Raw genomic sequence first — 20106 nt, 5'->3', positions numbered from 1 at the left:
GACCCAGACCTCGATGATCCATCAGGCAGATATGATCTATGCCGTCTCATAGGGTCCGATGACCCCATGAGACGTGAAGTCAAAAGGACTCCGGGAGAAAGCAGAGTCAGTAACGTGTGATTGAGAGATGAAAATTCATCCTTAAGGAGAGAAAAAGAGGAGATAGGTGCTCAGTGCATCCTAACGTGCCCCGGCAGCTATAAGCCTATAGCAGCATATCAAGGGGCTGGACCAGGTGAACCTGATTCAGCCCTAACTATAAGCTCTGTCAAAGAGGAAGGTCTTAAGTCTACTCTTAAATGAGGTGACTGTGTCTGCCTCCCGGACTGAAATTGGAAGCTGGTTCCATAAAGAGGAGCTTGATAACTAAAGGCTCTGGCTCCCATTCTACTTTTTAAGACTCTAGGAACTACAAGTAGTCCCGCATTTAGTGAGCGCATCTCTCTAGTGGGGCAATATGGTACGACAAGCTCCTTAAGATATGATGGTGCATCACCAATCAAGGCTTTGTAGGTTAAGAGAAGAATTTTAAAAGTGATTCTTGATTTTACTGGGAGCCAGTGCAGAGCAGCTAGTGCAGGAGTGATGTGATCTCTTTTCTTAGTTTTAGTGAGAACACGAGCTGCAGCATTCTGAATCAACTGGAGGGACCTAAGAGATTTATTAGAGCAGCCTGATAATAAGGAGTTGCAGTAATCCAGTCTCGAAGTAACGAACGCGTGAACCAATTTTTCTGCCTCTTTTTGAGACAAGATGTGCCTGATTTTTGAAATATTACGTAGATGAAAGAATGCAGTCCTTGAGATTTGCTTTACGTATGTATATATATGTATATATATTTGCTTTATATATGTATATATATATACCCCCCCCCCCCCCCCCTGGTTTGTTAGAGTTGCCTTCAGGTGTCAACCTTAACCCCTGTCACGCCATGACAGGTATTGTCTTTCTTGTCAACCCATCTTCAAATGACTGTCGCTGCTCACAGTCGCCCCTCCACGAGCTCCTCCACCCTCCTGTCAGTCTGTCTGTCACTTATAGTTATTAGTTAGTCTCTCTGCCAGTCTCTTTGTCAGTCAGCCGGCCCGGCCGCTACGCTCCGACGCCGTTCCCTCCCAAAGCTCTCCAATTCATTTGTTTGTTTGTCAGAGAGAGAAGTTGAGAGAAGTGTGGGGAGGTTTTGGTCTAGAAAGAAAGAACAAAATATGGCAAAAAAGTAAGCAAATTACTGGAGGGACGGAGAGAGATGGAGAGAGATGGAGAGAGGTGTCAATTTAGAGAGTGAGAGCTCAGCTTAGTGTCAGCATTTCCAAAAAAAAGAGTGTGAGAATAGAGAGTAAGAATGTGCTGAGTTTACTTTAGACAAAGTTAGTTTACAGGCGAGAGAGTGAGGGAGTGAGAGAGAGAGGGGGGGGGGGGGGGGGAGACTGAGAGCTGTTAGTTTAGAGAGGGGTGGGACTGAGAGAGCGAGAAAGAAATGTGTCAGGGAGAAAGATAGATGGCTGTTCGCCTCGTGTGCTGCTGCCAGTCATTACCTAGCCGGGCCTCGGCGGCAGGTTGGCAGCATCAGCTCTAATTGAGGAGGCCGGTGGCTCGGAACAGCAGACAAAGAGGCAGGGCCAGCTTTCCTCTTTGATGCCTCGTAAATTAGCCTGTCACTCATTACACCCTGGCATGTGGCTGGGATCAGAAAAAAACACGCATTTCCAAAGACATTTGCATCCGTCACAAGTTCCTGTACAAGCTCATGAAGCCTGGCTGCTGTGTGCATGCTGAATGTTTAGTTCTGTTCATGGAGAACGCCACGCGCATTGTGAACTGTCCAGATGGCTTGTGTACAATGACTGAACAATGCTGTTGCCAGCTAAATTCAAAAAAACATAATCTTCAGCTATGCATTAATGTCCAATAAACCCAGAGGAGTGGCCTCAGTGTGCGTCAGGCTTAGTGAACCACACAACTCCCGAAGCTAACTTTTCCCGCCGCAACAAGGTGCACATTGGGAATCTGTCCCTTCATGACAGGTATTGGTTGTCGGTTCGATCCCGGCTCTCCCCATTAGTTGCAAGTCGAAGTGTCCTTGAGCAAGGCACTGAACCCCCAGTTGCTTCCCGGGCGCATCACTGCAGCCCACTGCTCCTTAATAACTAAGGATGGGTTAAATGCAGAGAACTAATTTCCCCTTGGGGATTAATAAAGTATATATCTATATCTATCTTATCTTATCTTGATCAGGCTGCTGCCGACAGCTAAAGATGAGCTTCACGTCAGCGTCTGGGAGCGGGCTCCTGGTTATTTGTTGCCATCTGTTAATGACGAACGCAAGTTTAAATATGTGAGGAGAATCAACGTGGCCAAAAGAGTGAGGGGGAAGTGGGCGGCGGGATGTTGCAGAGAGGCCCAGATGCCACCGCTAAAAAGATGTCACATGGCATTAGCCTCGCACGGCGCCGCCGCCGTCTTCTCAGGTGACAGCAAGCTATCTCCATATTTCACGCTTCCTCTTCCTTCCTCCCCTCGGGTCTCGTGGCCCCTACACACACACACACACACACACACACACACAGCCCACTCCCTTCCCCTGCCACTCTCTCTCTCTCTCTCACCCATCTATACGCCGCCCCACAGCCCATCCACCCCGAACCAACCGCGGTGACCGTGCCGACACGCGACAGCGAACACGCACACGGCATGATAATCACAAGCCGCTCACCTCTTCTGGAGTTTTCTTCACCGCAGCGTAAACAGACATCTACATTTCTGTCCCTCTGTCACTTTTATCACAAATATTATGCTTCATTTTTCTAGTAATTAAAATCCGGGTCCGGCCCCCGTCACCATAGAAACTCCCAGTAAATACCATTAGTTTGAATGCAGATTCACCATCAGCTCCTTCTAATGAAAAGAAACAATCGGGATGGAGATTATTTCTGCATTAAAGTACTTGAAATGAGCAAGTATAGTACAAATATATTGTTTACCATGATACCGTTTTAGAGTGTGTCCAACTATCACAGTCTCTCACCTGGATGTGAGCCATATGGACTGTATGTTGCATTAATAGAGTTTTTTCTTCCTTCTTGACACATTTTGCCGAAACAGCTTTAAGAAGAATACCATTTTAAATTAGATTAGATTAGATATTCCTTTATTAGTCCCAGAGAGGGGAATTAGCAGGATCACAGCGGCGAGTGCACATTAGAGCAGTAGTAAAAAATACAATAACAACATTAAATATACAGAGGTATGGTCTGTATTTAAGTCTCAATAATGTCTGGGTTATGTTCCCTGGCAGCATTGGAAGTGGGTCATCTGTGTCCAGCTTGTGAGTCATCGGGCTCCAGGTGGGCATGCAACGTGCAGGACTTTGACGCCAGAGACTTGTGTCTGAGTTCAGGCAACAAAAGCACCTCTGGTTAAGGTTACGGACCGATTGTGGTGACCCAGTGGCATGACGATTCCCTCAAAACATATTGGCTGTTCAAAAATTTAATTTCTAGAGGACACTTTGGAGAATGAGTCTCGTTTCTGAGGTTGTACGGACCACTGAGAGATGTAACTGTGATTCCAACTCCACTGGAGTGCCTTTTAACACGGCATGCAAACCGGTTAGAACAAATCATTTTTGGCTAAAGCTGACTGTTGTAAAGCTCGGAGTCGATCCCGTGTTTCTAATTAGCCCCGGCTCTGGTGTGCCAGCCGGCAGGCCGACGCTTGGCATGAGGCGGCAGGACAGCTGCGCCGGTGTCCTTCACCCGGCCCCGGGGGGAGAGTCTCTGGGTCCGTTGCTGCCCCTCTGACCGGCAAGAAACACAAACCTGGATCGGAGGCAGTGGCGGCTGGTGACATTTTGGGGGGGGGCGGCGCAGTTGGGCGACGCGGTTTAAATAGCACTCAACAATGAGAAGAAAAGAGGTTTTGAGTAGAATATTGCCAAAAACAAAGCTTTATTTCAAGAACACACCGTGCTCAACACTGTCCAATAACAACTATCAACACACTGTAGGGCTCTCAAGTGTCACGCATTGAGCGTGAGACTCACGCATTTTGGTCTTAAGTCACGCACTCCCGACACACATCGTATTTCTCACGCTGAAAAAAACTCTCGGCTATTTAATGTTTTAATGTGCCGCAGCGCGCAAACATGAGCTGGCCGCGCTGCCCTCACCGTGGAGGAATCAAGCGCTCCCCTGGAGTTCTGCTGTGAGGAGCCACTTATCAGCCAATCAAAAAAAAGAAATGGGCTAAACAATAGCCAATCAGAAAAAGAAACGTATCTGTTGTATCTGGGTAAGATTTAATCCAGCAACCAATGAAAATAAAGCATCCTGGAATTGCGCGTGACTGACTGATATCCGAAAATTTCGTTCTGCGGTGGGGGGGGGGGGGGGGGTGCTGATGGAAATGTCACTCTTGCCTGTCTTCAAAACTTGAGAGCCCTGACACTGTAACTTTGGGCATGAGAGGTTCAGAGCAGCTTTAAGAAACATTGGGTTGGGTTTCAGAGGTTTGCAAAATAAAAGAGTTTCACCCTCACATGAAAGAGGTTCAGAGCAGAATAGAGTCAGAAAGAGATCACATGTTACATTGGGTGTTTGACAGAGTAGACCCACTACTGTAAAGACAAGTAGCCTCCTCTCTTTAAAGTTGGCAAACTTCTCCATAACTCTCAGGTTAAAGTCAATCATGTCTGTAACCAGACTGTTTCCATTATTCTGGAGGGAATGTGTCTGTTTTTCAGAATTCCTTCGTTGTGTTTTTGATGCCAGTTCGGTCTCCTTCTGCTGCTCTGCTCTGCAAACAGGGTTAGCTTCATGTTCTTAGCTAGATAACTGCGGCAAGATTCGTGCTTTACACTTGTCTGCAGCTCTTTAGATCCCTCACCCCGTTGTAGTCCAGAGAGTTTCAGTCCCAGGACTTTGGAACAACAGACAGGGGAAACTAAACAGCGCATTACTCACTGAGCTCCAGCTGACAGCTCCGTTAGCAACCTGCTCGCGTAGCTCCGTGGAGCTCTCTGGCTGAGGGAACGATACCGGTCTCTGATTTGCCGAATAGTCCAGTCACGTGACATAAGAAACGATATCATTGGCCAGGGCGCACATTTTTGCGCCCCAAGATTCACGTTTCATCCGCCAATGAGAAGCCGTCCTTGCCGAAACGACCGTGAAATGTTTGCTCGCTGCCGCACACACACGTTGGGCCGGCGCCCCGAAAATGGGGAGGGGCTTCTCTCCGTGATGATGAGTGGCGATATATTATTTATGTCACATTTAACTTAAGTGGTTGTTGACAGGTGCTGACGGTCTCCCACACACATTTAGCGCGTCTACACGGTATATTTGGTATTTAAATGATTTGGTATATAATGTTTTTTGACAGGATTTTTTTTTTTCTTCTTCTTTTTTTTTTCATCTCACAATTTTAAGAGGGGCGGCGCCCTCTATGGACGCACCGCCACTGATCGGAGGGCAAAGGTAGCTCGCAGCTCACGTACAGCACTCGGTCACGAGCAATATTTCATGTTTAAAGGGATCAGCAGTCTGATCTCCCTCGCTGCCGCCACGCTCCACGTTCACACGTGCAGTGTAGCCCTGTCTCACTACACATTAACACCCTCGACTGATAAACGGCATAATGAGCAGGTTATTGATATGCAAGGATACGACATTAGAACATTCCAATGCACAATAGAGACAGCAGATGAACTGCGATTAATTCGGTTTGCACAGCGCACGTCGGGAACAATTTAAACATATTTTTGAAGGCCCTGTAGTTAACAGCTGAGAAAGACTAACCGGGAGGCAAGGGTACGATTAGATGGAAACACGGTTTGAGGAGAGGAAAGAGAGAGAGAGAGAGAGAGAGAGGAGGAAGGAGAACAAATGGGCAAAAGAAGGGGAAGTGAACTAAGGGGCAGAGAGGGAGCGATTTAATGCTGTAATGAAGTTCCTGATAGCACCCTGGGAGATGTGCTTTGGAGTAGCTCCAACACAGCTTAGCATTGCACTGAGGCTCTTAAACCCACTATCTCTGCTTACACACACACACACACACACACACCTACACACACACACCATTTGAACAAATATAAATTTAATACGACCAGGCTCTCTGTGCTCTCGAGCCAATTCTGAATCCCCGAATATGTGTCAGCTCTACCGAATTATGCATCGACAAGGAGAGACACAAAGGAGGAGCAGACTGGCAAGAGAGAGGTGGCTGTGGGAGAAACCATCACTTGCAGTCATTCCCCCGTCGCTCTCACACCGCCGTGCGCACACGCGAGCTGCTTTGACGAGTGCACACAAATCATCCTTGTGAGAGCAGGAATGGAAACCTGTCTCAGAAAATATCCTTTTCTTTTTCATGTTTACAGAGGAGCTTTCATGCGTCTGCCACCTGAAGCCGCTCACTGCACCCGGTGTTTGTCTTTCCCCAATGTGCTCGTTGGCGGCATGGCAGGGCCAACATATGTCTCGAACATCAGTGACAGTGCTGACCTGTGAGACTGTGAGTTTGACAAGAGGGCTAACGCGGCGCCAAGTTGTATACAGGTGGGAAGACTGTGGGGAAAAAACTGCTAATTTTCCCATCTGTGCATTTCTGTCATGATAAAAAAAAATGCCCATTGAGAGGAGGAGGGAGAAAGAAGAACAGTGAGGAAGGGATGGCAGGGAAAGAGAGGGGGGGGGGTGAGAGAGAGAGAGAGAGAAATTCCACCCAGCTTCTCTCCAGCAGACCCATTCCTCGCCGCCTTCAGGCCAAGCGGAGCAGCAGCACGAGCAGCAGGATTGTACCGAGGATGACGCGCATCAATCGGATCTGAGATTTGGGTTTGGTCGTCAAAGACGGAGGAAAAGAAGGATACAGTGTCGCGTAAAAATAGTTGCGTCCTTTACAGAGACAAGAGAGGGGAACAAGTCTGAGTCGACTTCGATAGAAAGACGTGGCTCTTTACAACTACAGGACGCACCTGTGCGTCGCGCAGGTCCTCTTTCTCCGGGGATAAAAGTGCGTAACGTTCCTCCCGTTTTTACGCACGGGGACACGCCGAGCTGGAGAGACGCGGATACTGTCCCGGACGCACGATGCTGATCCGTGAGTGTTCAACACTCCGCTCTTTACCGGGGATGATGTGGCCGCGCTGACTCTCTCTGACTCATGTGTGAAGGGTTCCAGAAACATCGCGGCTGGTGCCCATGTGGATGTTATAGAAACGTTGCAGCGGTATTATGAGAGAGAAATGTTCTTATTCGGTCACCTCAAAGTAAATAAAGTATCTGACATTAAAACGAATCATTCAGAGGAACAGGCGGAGTGAAAGTCGCAGTCGGGACTTTTATAAATATTGATGATGAAGTGATAATCGGGCGCGCATGCTTCGCGTTCAAAACGAGTCGTTTTATGAAGAGATTTCAAGCGGAATGTATCAAGAGTTTTCGGTCATGTTCACTGCAGAATATAAACTGTATCGATCAAGTTATATGGAGCTGAAAAAATAGATCGCGAAATCCAAATGTGCGCGTCCTGACTGGCGCGGAGTTGCGGACACCTGAGCCTCCGGAGTCCTCCTCATTCCCCTAACCCTAACCCTTCCCCCAGAGATGGAAGTTTAGTCTTATATTGGGGACATAGAGCGCATGGATTTGGCACATTAATAATGAAAATGTTGTATGTGTCTCTTTTTAAAAGTGATAAAGTCCGAAAGCATCTGGGTTGTGAATATGTGAGTTGGCCATACATCTGACCTGCATGTCGCCTGCTCTGTAAATGGAAATGAAACTATTCCCTCGATGGGCAAATTATCAGCAAATACATTTTCGTTCAACATTGATAGTGCTATAATTATTGTGTATTGTAAAGCAGAACTGGATTATGTGAAACAGTGATATGTCAGTTTATGCGCACGAGGACTGAACAGCGCGGTGTGTTAAGGATATTTCTTTATTGAAATATTTGTGCATCTTTTCTTGATAATATAGTCAAAGACATGCTTCTAAAATAATAGGTTAACACTGTTTATCACATTTCACAGAGAGACTTGAGAAAATTACTTGTATTTTTATTAATACATTGATTATATATCAAGGTTTCTTAATGGAGGAATACAACATCTTGACTATAATTAATACTTTTAATTTGATTATTAATATCTGAAAATTAATAAAATAAAAAAGACCTATTAAATCCAGAATAGAGAAGTTATTCACTTAATTTGCATAAGGAACTCCATCTCATCTCTTATGTCAGAGAATGAAGGTGTATTCATCTGAACTGAGGGATGGAGCTACTCAACCTTCTCTTGCTTTCTCCCTCCAAAATCTACCTCTTCTCATCGGGCTCTGACATTGACCCTCGTCGTACATTTCAGTACAAAAAAATGGAAGACAGAAAAGTCTTTGAAAGTGAAAATTACGAAATTATTATAAAGATTTTAAGGGAATACGCTGATATGATTTGGATTTACGCACGCAGGTACAGCGGGCCGCTGGATGTGATGGATGGCTATATAGGTGTGGGGCGCGTTGAGATTTCGGTGCTCGTAAAATGGCTTCGGTTCATGGGCCAATGACTCATGCAAATGGATGCCACATTAGCATTTCTCCAGATATTTACTCCTCCTAAACGCCACTTCCCCATCCCTCCGCCAGTGAGCATGATGTATACGCGGGGCACCGTGCAGCCTTCGGTGTTGAGGTGTTTCACTGAAATGTTGCCCTCTTCCCTCTCGTGTCAGTGTTCTCTCCCTCTCGACCCTTTTAGTCAGCTCATAAAAGTGCAGCTCTAATGTCAAGTGGAGCCCCAACTACTCAGGCCTTTGTCTTGTGCTGATTTCAGCGCGGCCATTATGTCGCCTTAAAAGGCACTTGGTGGCTCACGGGGGAGCTCTGGTGTTACTTGACGACGTCGGCCATGATGATTCACCGCGTTGTTGCCTTCTGGAGAGGCAGGGCTCCGGAAAAAGAACCGGTGGTTGGGGGAGTCAGCCATGTCTCACTTTACCCAACCGCCCGTGACCCCCCCCGTCCCCCCGTCCCCCGTCCCCATCCCCGTCCCCGTCCCCCCAGGCATGCAGGAGACAGGTTGTGGGGCTGTGGGAGGGCTGATTATAGGCCTGTCCCTCTGGAAGTGGGTGCCATTCTTCGTCTTCCACCCCTTTTTTATCTGCAGGATCTGAGGTGGGGGAGGGGAGGGAGGGGGGATGCATGCCGGGTTAATCTCCGCTAAACAGGGTCCCAGGCTCGATCGGGACTAATTACAGGGGGTTAGGGTTACAGTCCGAGACCGTATGGGCTGGCCACATCCTGAAAGCCCGGCGGTGAAAGATTGATGAAAATAAGTCAAAAGGGGCATTGAAAAGCAGTTGTTTCTTAGAGATAGACGAGCTAATGATCGCATAATATAGCCCAAACAGACAGTTCTCGACCTTGAGACGCCCGTGTCCTCTTGCCCTTGGTTCCAGCTTTAATGTGTATAGAGGCTGGAGGGGCTCCCAAGCAAAAGCACGTCTGTTTGAAGTGGCTGTGCAGGTGGCGTAAATGAGGGGGTTAATTAAAAGGCCAGACTGTTGTACTGAGGGCTTTGCTCCATTTCCCACCAACTCCACATCAGCACATCAGCCTCTCAGACGGACAAGCTCTTCCTCGAGTGTGTGATTTGCTTTGGCCTCTCGGGTTAAAGCGAGTGTGTCTGTGTGTGTTTGTGTGTGTGTGTTTGTGTGTGTGTGCACATGCATGCGAGAGGCAATGAGACATTATGATGGATGGATCTCCTGAGCCTCCTGTCTCTTTGTTCATCCCTCGTGAGCCGAAGGGATGAAGGTGGCAGCTCTCCAGCTCCTGCTCAACCCATTTAAACCTTCTTTTCTCGCTCAAAAACACACACACACACACACACAGCAGAGACAAATGCTGCTCTATTAGCTCAACAAACCCCTCACCTCCAATGACAAATATGTAGTAACACTGCCTTTTTGATTTTTCATTAGCTCTGCTCCTATTAGTCTCCGTCGTCTGAGTAAAGACTCCCGAAAGAGGAAGAGGAATGTCTCCTACTCCCACTAACTGTGCAATATATTATTTCATATTTATTGTTTCTCATCTTACAGCATTTTATATGTCGTCCCCCTGGTGTAAAGTTCTATTCCACCGTTATGCAGTCGTCGATGCGTGTGTGTGGCTCTTCGTCACTTTAATGTGCCGGTCGGACGTTGCTTCCAGGGAACAGGAACAGTGGGGCGTGTTATCGCTCCACAGCTTTAGGTCCTGCTGTAGTCACTGTTCTTGATCTTGTTTTATCTCTCCCTGTAGAGGTGAGTCCAGGAGGTGATGTGGGTTTAAAGGAGGATTCTATTCATTAAAGCTCTCACAATGTAGCAAATCACCCTCTGATGCTCAGTGACTTTCAGGAGCCATTTTGTAATTAGGTGCTGCAGCATGAGTCTGAACTATACACGTAATACAAGGTGTCCTATGGAAGGAAGCACGTTGTATTTTGAGGTTTTTGTGGAAAAAATAACAATATTTGACTTTATTCCTGTATGATTGCATTATATATAAGGGGGGCTCCACCAATCTTACACATCAAAGTCTGTTTACAGGTCTTGGGGAGTACCACTGCACACGTTAAAAAACTAAAAAGGTACATTAAACCTGCACAAATGAGGAATCTGCACAAATTATAGAAATGTAGGCATGTGAAGTTCAAGAGAAGTTAGCTTTCCAGACCTCTATCGCCCGCTCCTCATCTCTTTCGTCGGCGGCAGGTTTTCATAAGAAGAATTAAAAAAGACAAACTCGGCTCCATCAATGTCACAGAAGTCAAATGCTAAGTTGATGGAGTTTTCGTTGAACTATTCAACTACGTTTTACATTTGTTTTGAATTTGTTCACTTATTTTTGTTTCTGGGTTTTATCCTTGAAAATGGAGAATACCTTGAATCAGAGGAACTCGACACTGTGTGTGTCAAGCTGAGTGTGTTTGAGAGTTCAGGCTGGTTTTTTTGCATGACTTCTATTCAGAAGGGCTCGGGGAGCAGAGGGAGGGGCTGCACTGATGCAGGGGCAATAATTAGACCTGTCTACATGGACCTGCAGGCCCTTTCAGAGAGGTCAAAGGTCAGCAAAGAGCAGAGGTCACAAGTTAATGAAGTTGCCCAAACATGACCCCGACAATGCTAGTTTTCCCTGACCCCCATAGATGTTTCCTGAGATCCTTTTCTTTTGTTTTCATACACACACTTGTATGTGCTTTGTCGTGGAGGCCATTGTTGTAGTCGAAACCACCTGAACCGAGACCATGACAAGAACTAGTGTTCTGCAACATAGACATGATCAAGACTCAAGTCTAAGGGCTTGAGTCCTGACCAGACCAGTGCAAGTCCCACACTGAATGAAAATAAATTATGTAACATGTAGGTACTCCTCAAGTTGATGTTAAAGATCCACGTTCCTATAAAAACACTCTCGGACAACCCATTACGATTCCTCTTCAAGACCAGGTAGAAAATGCAGAGCCAAGACCGAGACCTTCTAAAGGTGGTCTTGAGACCAAGACTGGGTTTGAGTATAGACAACCACTGGTGGAGATTATTAATATACAAATGTGCAATTTGTATGTTGACAGAAATGATATGTCTATTTTTGCGCATTCAGCACTTTTATGCACAGTTTGTACGTATGTCCCTTTCTGTCGTTGTGTGAGTGACAGTCCAAGTCATTTCACTGAAGTGACAGCTGAGCTTTGATTGGCCCGCCTGCTGTTGTGAAGGCTTCTGGATGCTGAGAGCTGCAGGCGTACGCCAGGCCCAGCGGGAGCTCTGACAACATGAGAAATGGTCCAGCGCCGCACTCGGCACCAAAACACCTCGCCACTTAGCCTCTCGGTCCCCCGGTGCTGAGGCAAAAGATGAGGACCTTGAAGGGAAGCGGCAGCACATCATCTCCCAGTGCTGCGTGCGTGTGTGTGTGCGTGTGTGTGTGCGTGTGTGTGTGTGTGTGTGTGTGTGTGCGTGTGTGCGTGTGTGCGTGTGTTTCTACCCTTGTGAATTCATTGGTCTTTGACAGGTCAGGCAGCTTCTAACTGAAACTTCTCCTCCATCACATTCCCTGACCTCGACGTAAATGATTGAGAGTTAAAAGCCATTCAGAGAGACAAGGATGAGAAGTAGTGCATGAAGAAAAGAAAGAGAGCGCCGAGACAGGTTTGAAACTTAAAGGGAATATAACTTGAATAAGATCGCCCGCCCTTTTTCTCTCTCGGGTCTCAAGTGCATTTGTATTGCTCATATCAGACGGACTATGTAACCAGCGCGGCTCTCGCAGCAGGAGGAGGATCAGTAACAAAGGGCATTGATTTTACAGTCAACTCCAGCCATCAGAACCCGAAGCCCTCGCCACCCATCTGCAGTACGCCAGGGTCCAGTGTGCATAATGGAGTGCAGCTAGTGTGTAAATGGTGGTAAGTGTAAACAGAAGACTCGGTGATCCCGCTCTAATGGCTGTCTTTGCTGCAGCTCTTTGTTCGCCATCGGGAGGCTGACCTACGCCTGTTCTGCTCGCCGTGTCGGGAGCGTTTAACAGCTCAGCGCTCGCCAGATTAATTACAGCGGCTGGGAATTATTGTCCGATCCTCGTACACAGTACACACACGCAAAATGATACGTCAAGTAGCGTAAACACCCTAAAAGCTGCATTCACACTTAAAGAAAGATCTGCTGCGCCGCCAGAAATATGTTTTATTGTTCTCTCAGAAATTAATCCACAGCCCTTTTAATAAACTTCAATGTGTGTCTTGAAACATTTTTGTTCACAGCAGTAAAGAAAACAAAATAAAACTCAGTTGAGAAACAAAAAATCTTCAATATTGTACGTGAATAAACTTCACAAAATTAAGACTTGCACGAAATGTATCATTAATTGAAAAAAAGGCAAACACAAGACATAAATTATAGGATACATTTCTTGGAGACACACAAACGCACACACAAAGTATTGAATGGCTGTGCCTGAACAACAAATGAATATACATAAATCACTTGAGAAAATGCAATCACTGAAGCATATGTTTGCATTTTTCGTGCACACCAACATACACACACACACACACAATGCAATCCCTAGTATAAATAGTAAGCATTTTCTGTACACACACACACACACATGCACACACACAGTAACACATTTGAATTTGCACAGTTTGTGCACAGCAGAACACACGTTGCCAATTTACGATGCATTTAAATCCAATGAAAAACCACAAATGCAAATATAGAAATTCTAGCATTCTTTGTTCAGGCAGATGCACATTTAAACGCCATCAGTGGTATTATACATTTATAATGGCTATGCCATGAGTACACAACCAGAATATGAGTATACCAAAACGAGTTTGGTGGGAAAAAATAAATGAATCTGGTTGCAAGTGTTTTTTGGATCTGCGAAAACATTAATTGATATGAAACACGTAGAATATGTACGAGCTTTGCACATAAATACATATCAAGTGGTTGGTTCAGCTGTCTCACTTCTCTGTGTTGATATTTTGCACTACAAAGGTGTGTGTTGGTGTGGTTTCTGTGTGTGTCTGTGTTGGTGTGGTTTCTGTGTGTGTCTGTGTGGTTTCTGTGTGTGTCTATGTGTTGGTGTGGTTTCTGTGTGTGTCTCTGTGTTGGTGTGGTTTCTGTGTGTGTCTGTGTGGTTTCTGTGTGTGTCTGTGTGTGTCTATGTGTTGGTGTGGTTTCTGTGTGTTGGTGTGGTTTCTGTGTGTGTCTGTGTGTTGGTGTGGTTTCTGTGTGTGTCTGTGTGTTGGTGTGGTTTCTGTGTGTGTCTGTGTTGGTGTGGTTTCTGTGTGTGTCTATGTGTTGGTGTGGTTTCTGTGTGTTGGTGTGGTTTCTGTGTGTGTCTGTGTGTTGGTGTGGTTTCTGTGTGTTGGTGTGGTTTCTGTGTGTGTCTGTGTGTTGGTGTGGTTTCTGTGTGTGTCTGTGTGTTGGTGTGGTTTCTGTGTGTGTCTGTGTGTTGGTGTGGTTTCTGTGTGTGTATGTGTGTTGGTGTGGTTTATGTGTGTTGGTGTGGTTTCTGTGTGTTGGTGTGGTTTCTGTGTGTGTCTGTGTGTTGGTGTGGTTTCTGTGTGTTGGTGTGGTTTCTGTGTGTGTCTGTGTGTGTCTATGTGTTGTTGTGGTTACTGTGTGTGTCTGTGTGTTGGTGTGATTTCTGTGTGTGTCTCTGTGTTAGTGTGGTTTCCGTGTGTTGGTGTGGTTTCTGTGTGTGTCTGTGTGTTGGTGTGGTTTCTGTGTGTGTTGGTGTGGTTTCTGTGTGTGTCTGTGTGTTGGCTTAGGCTACATCTTCTCCAGAAATTGGCATTCTCTTCCTGTCGTCGGCACTGAGCCGCTGTGGAGAGAGCCTGACTGGGAATGATCAGCTCTAATGATTTTATGAGAGTCTACATGATTAATGTTGGCACAGCAGTGAGTCTGCGAACAAACCTCCCTCTCTCTCTCTCTCTCTCTCTCCATCCCCTTCCACGCCACTCTTCCTCCCCCGTCTCAGAGGGACTATCCAGTCTCCCTGCGCGCCGCTTTCTGTGGCGCTAGCCGCCGTTTGCCACATCAGCGTGTGACAACGGAGCGTCTTTGAAGTGGGTTATTCTGGCGCGGCGGAGAAGACGTGCCGGCTCGCTGGGCAGATAGGGCCGGCGTATACGAGCACGACGACAGACAGTCGGCATCGATGCGCACGTGCACGCCGGCGCAGACAAAATGCCGGGGGTCAACGCAATAGCTTTCACGCCCACGTCCTCTAAATGCGCTTCGAGAAAGCACTTTCCACGCGCACTCCTCCTGTGCAGGCACGCGTCTGCCTCAAAGCACAACACGCCACCAAATATGAGGCTGCGCCATCCTCCCATCACTTCATCCACAATCTACCCATCTATCATTCCATCCATCCGTTCAAGGTTTTTTTTTCTCCCCCTCCCCTCCCCCGTCCTCCTCTGTTCCCTCTGCAGGCCCAGTCCAATCTGAAAGCTTAGTTGAGCTCGGTCTCTCGGCTTATCTCCAAAGGCTGCCTTTCATTTGAGAAAGTGCTTCATTCCCAGCTCCTCTACGAACCAGCTGATAAGGGGGATGTCTTTTATCCACAGTAAATACCCCCCCCCCCTCCCTCCCTCCTCCCCCTTACCAGCCGAGTGTGGGTGTTTGGCTCGTGTGTATTTAGACGCCTGCGAAGCATATGCAAAATTATGTGTTGGACTATATTTGTAAGTCTTGCGTGAATAGTTTTTTTATTTTATATATATATATACAGGCACGTGCACAGACATTTTGGGGGGCAGGTGCTCAAACCAAAAAAAAGGGCACCCAATGCCAAAAAAAATGACAGAGTTGAAGCATAAGCATCACTACACTGATGATGCTGTCCTCAACCTGCGTCTCCTCTGGCAGCATCAGACCGCTAGCTTACATTTTCTTTATGAATAAAGATGAATTATTATATAGCAACAACAGTACAAGCGTTCTGATTGGCTAATGGGCGTCATGCCAGCCACGTATTGCCCTCCTCGCTGGTCTGATACGGATCCGTATTGCCCTCTTATGTCATTTTCAAAATGAGCGATATTGATAGACATCAACAGCCAAGAGCAGTGGTCCTCAAACTAAGGCCCGCGGGCCGGATACGGCTCGCCTCCACATTTGGCCCGGCCCTCTGAACAAGAGAGGCCTTATGATTTATTTTTCAGTCTGGCCACGCAAATCCTAGACTAGCCCGTTAAATAGAACGGAATAAGAATTCTCTCTCTCTCTTCTCTCTCCCTCTCACTCTCCCTCTCTCTCTTTTCTCTCTCTCCTCTCTCTCTCTCCCTCTTTTCTCTTGAATTCTCTCTCCCTCTCTCTCTTCTCTCTCTTCTCTTCTCTCTCTCTCTCTATTTTCTAAACATAACTAACGTCAGTAAACAGCTGGACGAGGCTTTGAAATTCAGGAGTTTTTGTTTGTATATTTTTTTAGGAACCGTCGGACCAGTTGTGACGTCATGTTTTCAGCAGCGCTAATGTTGTGGTTGATTTATCACAAAACAACGTCAGGGAACAAACACCGTCATGACCTGTGTGTCTGGTGCTGCGGGTCAGAGGAGAAGGAGGTGCAGCCGTTCGGTGGCGGGAGGAGCACTGCGCGGAGGAGGAAGTGGAGGAGGAGGAAGGGGGGGTGGGGGCTCGTGAGCGCCGCGGAGCGGGTCGGGGCGAAATTCTCACAAGAACTCAAATAAATGCCCCGTCGGATATGAAAACACATTTTGGGGGACTTGATGACAGAAAGAGTAACTTTTATTCTTAAATACGGATGAATAAAAAAAATGTGTCTCCAGCAAAAAGGGCACTTTACTCAACCAGGGCAAAGGGGCTGGTGCTTGAGCACCACTAGGGCTCTATCTGTGCACGTGCCTGTATATATATATAAATTATATATATATATATGTGTGTATATAGACTGAAATAAATCAAACATGTCCATGCATGAGAATAGCTGGTGATTCCATAGCGTGCTTGCGGCGTCCTACCAGGCTGCTTATCATTCAAATGTGACATTTCTATGATTACACATAATCACAAAGACTGCTGCAACCTTGCAGGTGTCTCTAATAGGAAGTGATTAAGTGGGACAAGCTAATCATCACAGTGCTTCACGCTGCGTGTGTGTGTGTGTGTGTGTGTGTGTGTGTGTGTGTGTGGGGGGGGGGGTCTGTGTGTTTAAAAAGAGGTTGTCTAAAGGATTGATTAGGGCTGCAGGATGGATTTGTTCCCAGGCATGGAGAGATACGTTGGACTGAGTCTAAATTACATTGTACACGTTAAAATACATTGATCTGCCTATTGATGCCAAATGTCATCTTTCAGTGTTCAGAATAAGACTCGAGGCACAAGTCTGTGTTCGACCATTTCTGTATCTTTCAATACTCATGTCTCTGATTGGACTCCCAGTGCCCCCCCCCCCCCCTCTGCTGCGTCTTGGCCATTGGCAGCTTGTAGTGATGGTGTCACACGGCTATTATTTGATATGGGGGGAACTCTCTCTTCGTTAGGGGCTAGAGGAGCTGCGCCTGCTCGTCTTTTAGCCTCAGACACACAGCTTGTCGTCTCAAATCTGCATTCTCTAACACCACCCTGCCCATTTGGAGCTCCTGCCCCCCCCCCCCCCCTTTCAAACATAAGCTCACTGCAGTCGGCTCTCTCCAGGGACATATGAATACAATTTGTAAAGCTATAACAAATATACTCCCCACGGAGCCCCAACCTCATTGATTCGTTTTTTGTTTTTTTGTAGCTTGAGGCCGACACTTGTGTTCAGGCTAATCTTAGCGGAGCAGCGAGCGCATGCGTCGTCCACGAGAGCGATGCCTTAGCAGCTCTGCATGTATTAGAGCTGCTGTGGTTGAAGCCACACACCACTCCACGTTGAAGGGATTTATCAAGCCGCTTACCAAAGAGAGGTGATTGAATTAATGTGCCTAATGACGAGGGATTGCGAATGGTATATACACGTCCCCAGCTACGCTGCCACCTGTTGAAGCCGTTTCCTCATTACTGCCAACGAGTCCAACATTTGCTCCGTGATACATTGAAACGTTTTTGTCAGCTCATCAGCTGCCTTTGTGCCTTTTGGGGACTCAAACTTCTGCTTCTTGTTGGCGAGTGTCCCTTCTGGGGATAACTGAGCAGCTGAATTCAAACCGTGTGCAAATCCAGCAGTGCCACCTCAAGTTTTGGGGTCAAAAATACTTCTTTATAATGTTTGAAATAAGAACGAGCTCATGTCAGCATCATATTTTTCAAATCCAAAACAGTTTAAATCATTTGTTGAGGTGTTTTTTTCTTTTCTTTCTCATCTATTATACTATACAAACACTCAAGTCTAATCAAATACAATCAAATAACTGTTTGCTCTCATTCTCTCTCTCGTCAATCAGCTAAATAGATTTTAGGAGAGGTAATTGTTCCCTCTTGATAATCACGATTAGCCCTATTCTCCAGAGTGTTATTGTAGAGAATGCTCTTCTGCTGTTGCTAAAGCCAGATTAAATACGCTAAATCCTCTTTGTCTCAGCAGACAGACAGTCTGAAGAGGGTTACCTAACACGGGGTCACAGTGTTATAGCCAAAGGTCAACAAAGCTCACGTTACACCAGACCTTTGTCAACTTAAAAGCGATGACTCCCTTAGATGCTGCCTTATGAATATGGGTTTGATTCCTGTGATGTTAGGCCTGATGTAATTGTGTGGTAAAACCACTACACCACCGTACCATCCCCAGCTGAATGTTGAGTCGTTGAGTCCATCATCTGCTCCTCCATCACCGTCTGGCACCCTGCAGCCACAGCCAAAGACAAGCGCAGGCTGCAGAGCATCATCCGCTCGGCCGAGAGGGTTATCGGCTGCAATCTGCCTTCCCTCCAGGTCCTGTTCACTTCCAGGTCACTGAAGCGGGCCAGAAAGATTGTCGCCGACCCCTCCCACCCTGGACACTCCCTGTTCGAGTCCCTCCCCTCGGGGAGGAGGCTGCAGTCCATCATGACCACGACCTCCCGCCACACCAATAGCTTTTTCCCGACGGCGGTCGGGCTCATCAATGGACCCCGGGACTGACTGACTGTCACCCCCAGGACTACCACCTCTTCTTCCACCTTCCTCTCTCCTCCTTCTTCCCGCTCCTTCCTCTTCCTCCTCCTCCCTCTTCCTCCCACTCCTCCTCCCTCCTTGCGTTGATTGTTGTTTGTCATGTCCAAATGTTGCACCTTCCACCAAAAAAAATTCCTCGTTTGTTTGTGAAAACATTCATTCTTTGGCAATAAACCTGTTTCTGATTCTGATTCTGATTCTGATATCTGCTCACATTCAATGTTACTTTCATTTCTGTTAAAAGTTTTTTTTAAATACACATTTCTTAAAAGTTAAAAAAATTATAGCAACATAAACAGGTCTGTTTAGAGGTACAGTACATTGTAATCTATGCCACACTTTATGTAAGATATACATTTGCAGCATGATTGTATTCAGAACAATTTAAAATATATATTGTATTATTTATAATGTACGGCTCCTGTCATAAAAATAAAACCTAATAAATAATATTGCCGGATTAAGTGTAAAAGTCAAGTCACTAATTAATATTTAACCAATACTAAAAACAAAGGAGTCTAAAAACTAAAGAAATCATATGTTAATGTCATATAAGCCACTCGTACCTCTGAGCTAACGGAGACGACACATATCACAAATAATGTATATGATTTTTATTTTGGTATTATTAATCTCCCAGCACACAACTATTTCAAGATATAGAGTAATACCGACCTCTGCAGAGAATGAAGTAACGAACACAGGTGATCCCTCCCTTTGAAGCAGTTTATCTCATTTCTAAAGAGATCAAGAAAGAGACTTCTCGCACAGCGTTGATGAGTCCAGTTCGAAGCATCAGCCAGAGGCCGCTTTCCAGATGTTCCTCGAGGAAGAACACGCGTGTTTCGGCTAAAAAGGCCTCCGACAAAGAGAGAGCTGAGACCAGAGTCAACATCGGTCTGGCGTTGCCCAGAAGGAGCCGACGAGCTGCTAAAGAACCTTTAAATAATGTAATGCCTTGCTTCAGGGTCAAAGGCCCTGTGGACTAGCAGTAAGTGTCTCACTGTCAGTGATGGATCCACATGATGAGCACAAAGGCCAAACTAAAAGCTCTAGTTTCTTTTGATGGCCGCCCACTACACCGTGTTATTAATGAACTCCGAAGTTCATTGAGTGAGAGACTCAGGAAGCCTCAGTGCTCCGCTGACTCAGGAGGTCTTTCATTCCAGCAGCAGTTCGTTTTTTGATGAACACCTTTACGTTTTTTTTAGATGTATCATCTTTCTGATATTCACGTTTTATGGGTCATCTTCTGGTTGTGTTTGTTCCTTGTATGTTTCTTGTCTGTTCTGTATATTTTTGTCTGTATGTCTTGTTGGTGGCGAATGAGTTTCCCCACTAGGGATTAATACAGTTTTCTAATCTAATCTAATGTGCACTATTATGTGTTCTTCTCACTGGTGTGAAGTGGCAATTAGCTAGATAGATAAGGGTGA

At 46.2% G+C, this 20106-nt stretch overlaps 1 protein-coding gene across 1 annotated transcript in view; it reads left to right on the top strand.

The window, feature by feature from the left end:
- The first annotated feature begins 6943 nt into the window (after nucleotides 1–6943).
- znf385c (zinc finger protein 385C) overlaps nucleotides 6944–20106 on the top strand; it is a 49561-nt gene continuing 36398 nt past the window's right edge. Inside the window, exon 1 of the mRNA XM_056407744.1 lies at nucleotides 6944–7101. Coding sequence (XP_056263719.1) covers nucleotides 7092–7101 — 10 coding nt within the window. The 5' untranslated portion in view covers nucleotides 6944–7091. The remainder of the gene's footprint in view (nucleotides 7102–20106) is intronic.

The sequence above is a fragment of the Pseudoliparis swirei genome, chromosome 23 (assembly GCF_029220125.1).
Source record: "Pseudoliparis swirei isolate HS2019 ecotype Mariana Trench chromosome 23, NWPU_hadal_v1, whole genome shotgun sequence".
NCBI lineage: Eukaryota > Metazoa > Chordata > Actinopteri > Perciformes > Liparidae > Pseudoliparis > Pseudoliparis swirei.
The sequence above is the reverse complement of the archived record's forward strand: the minus strand, read 5'-3'. Positions and strand labels throughout refer to the sequence as shown.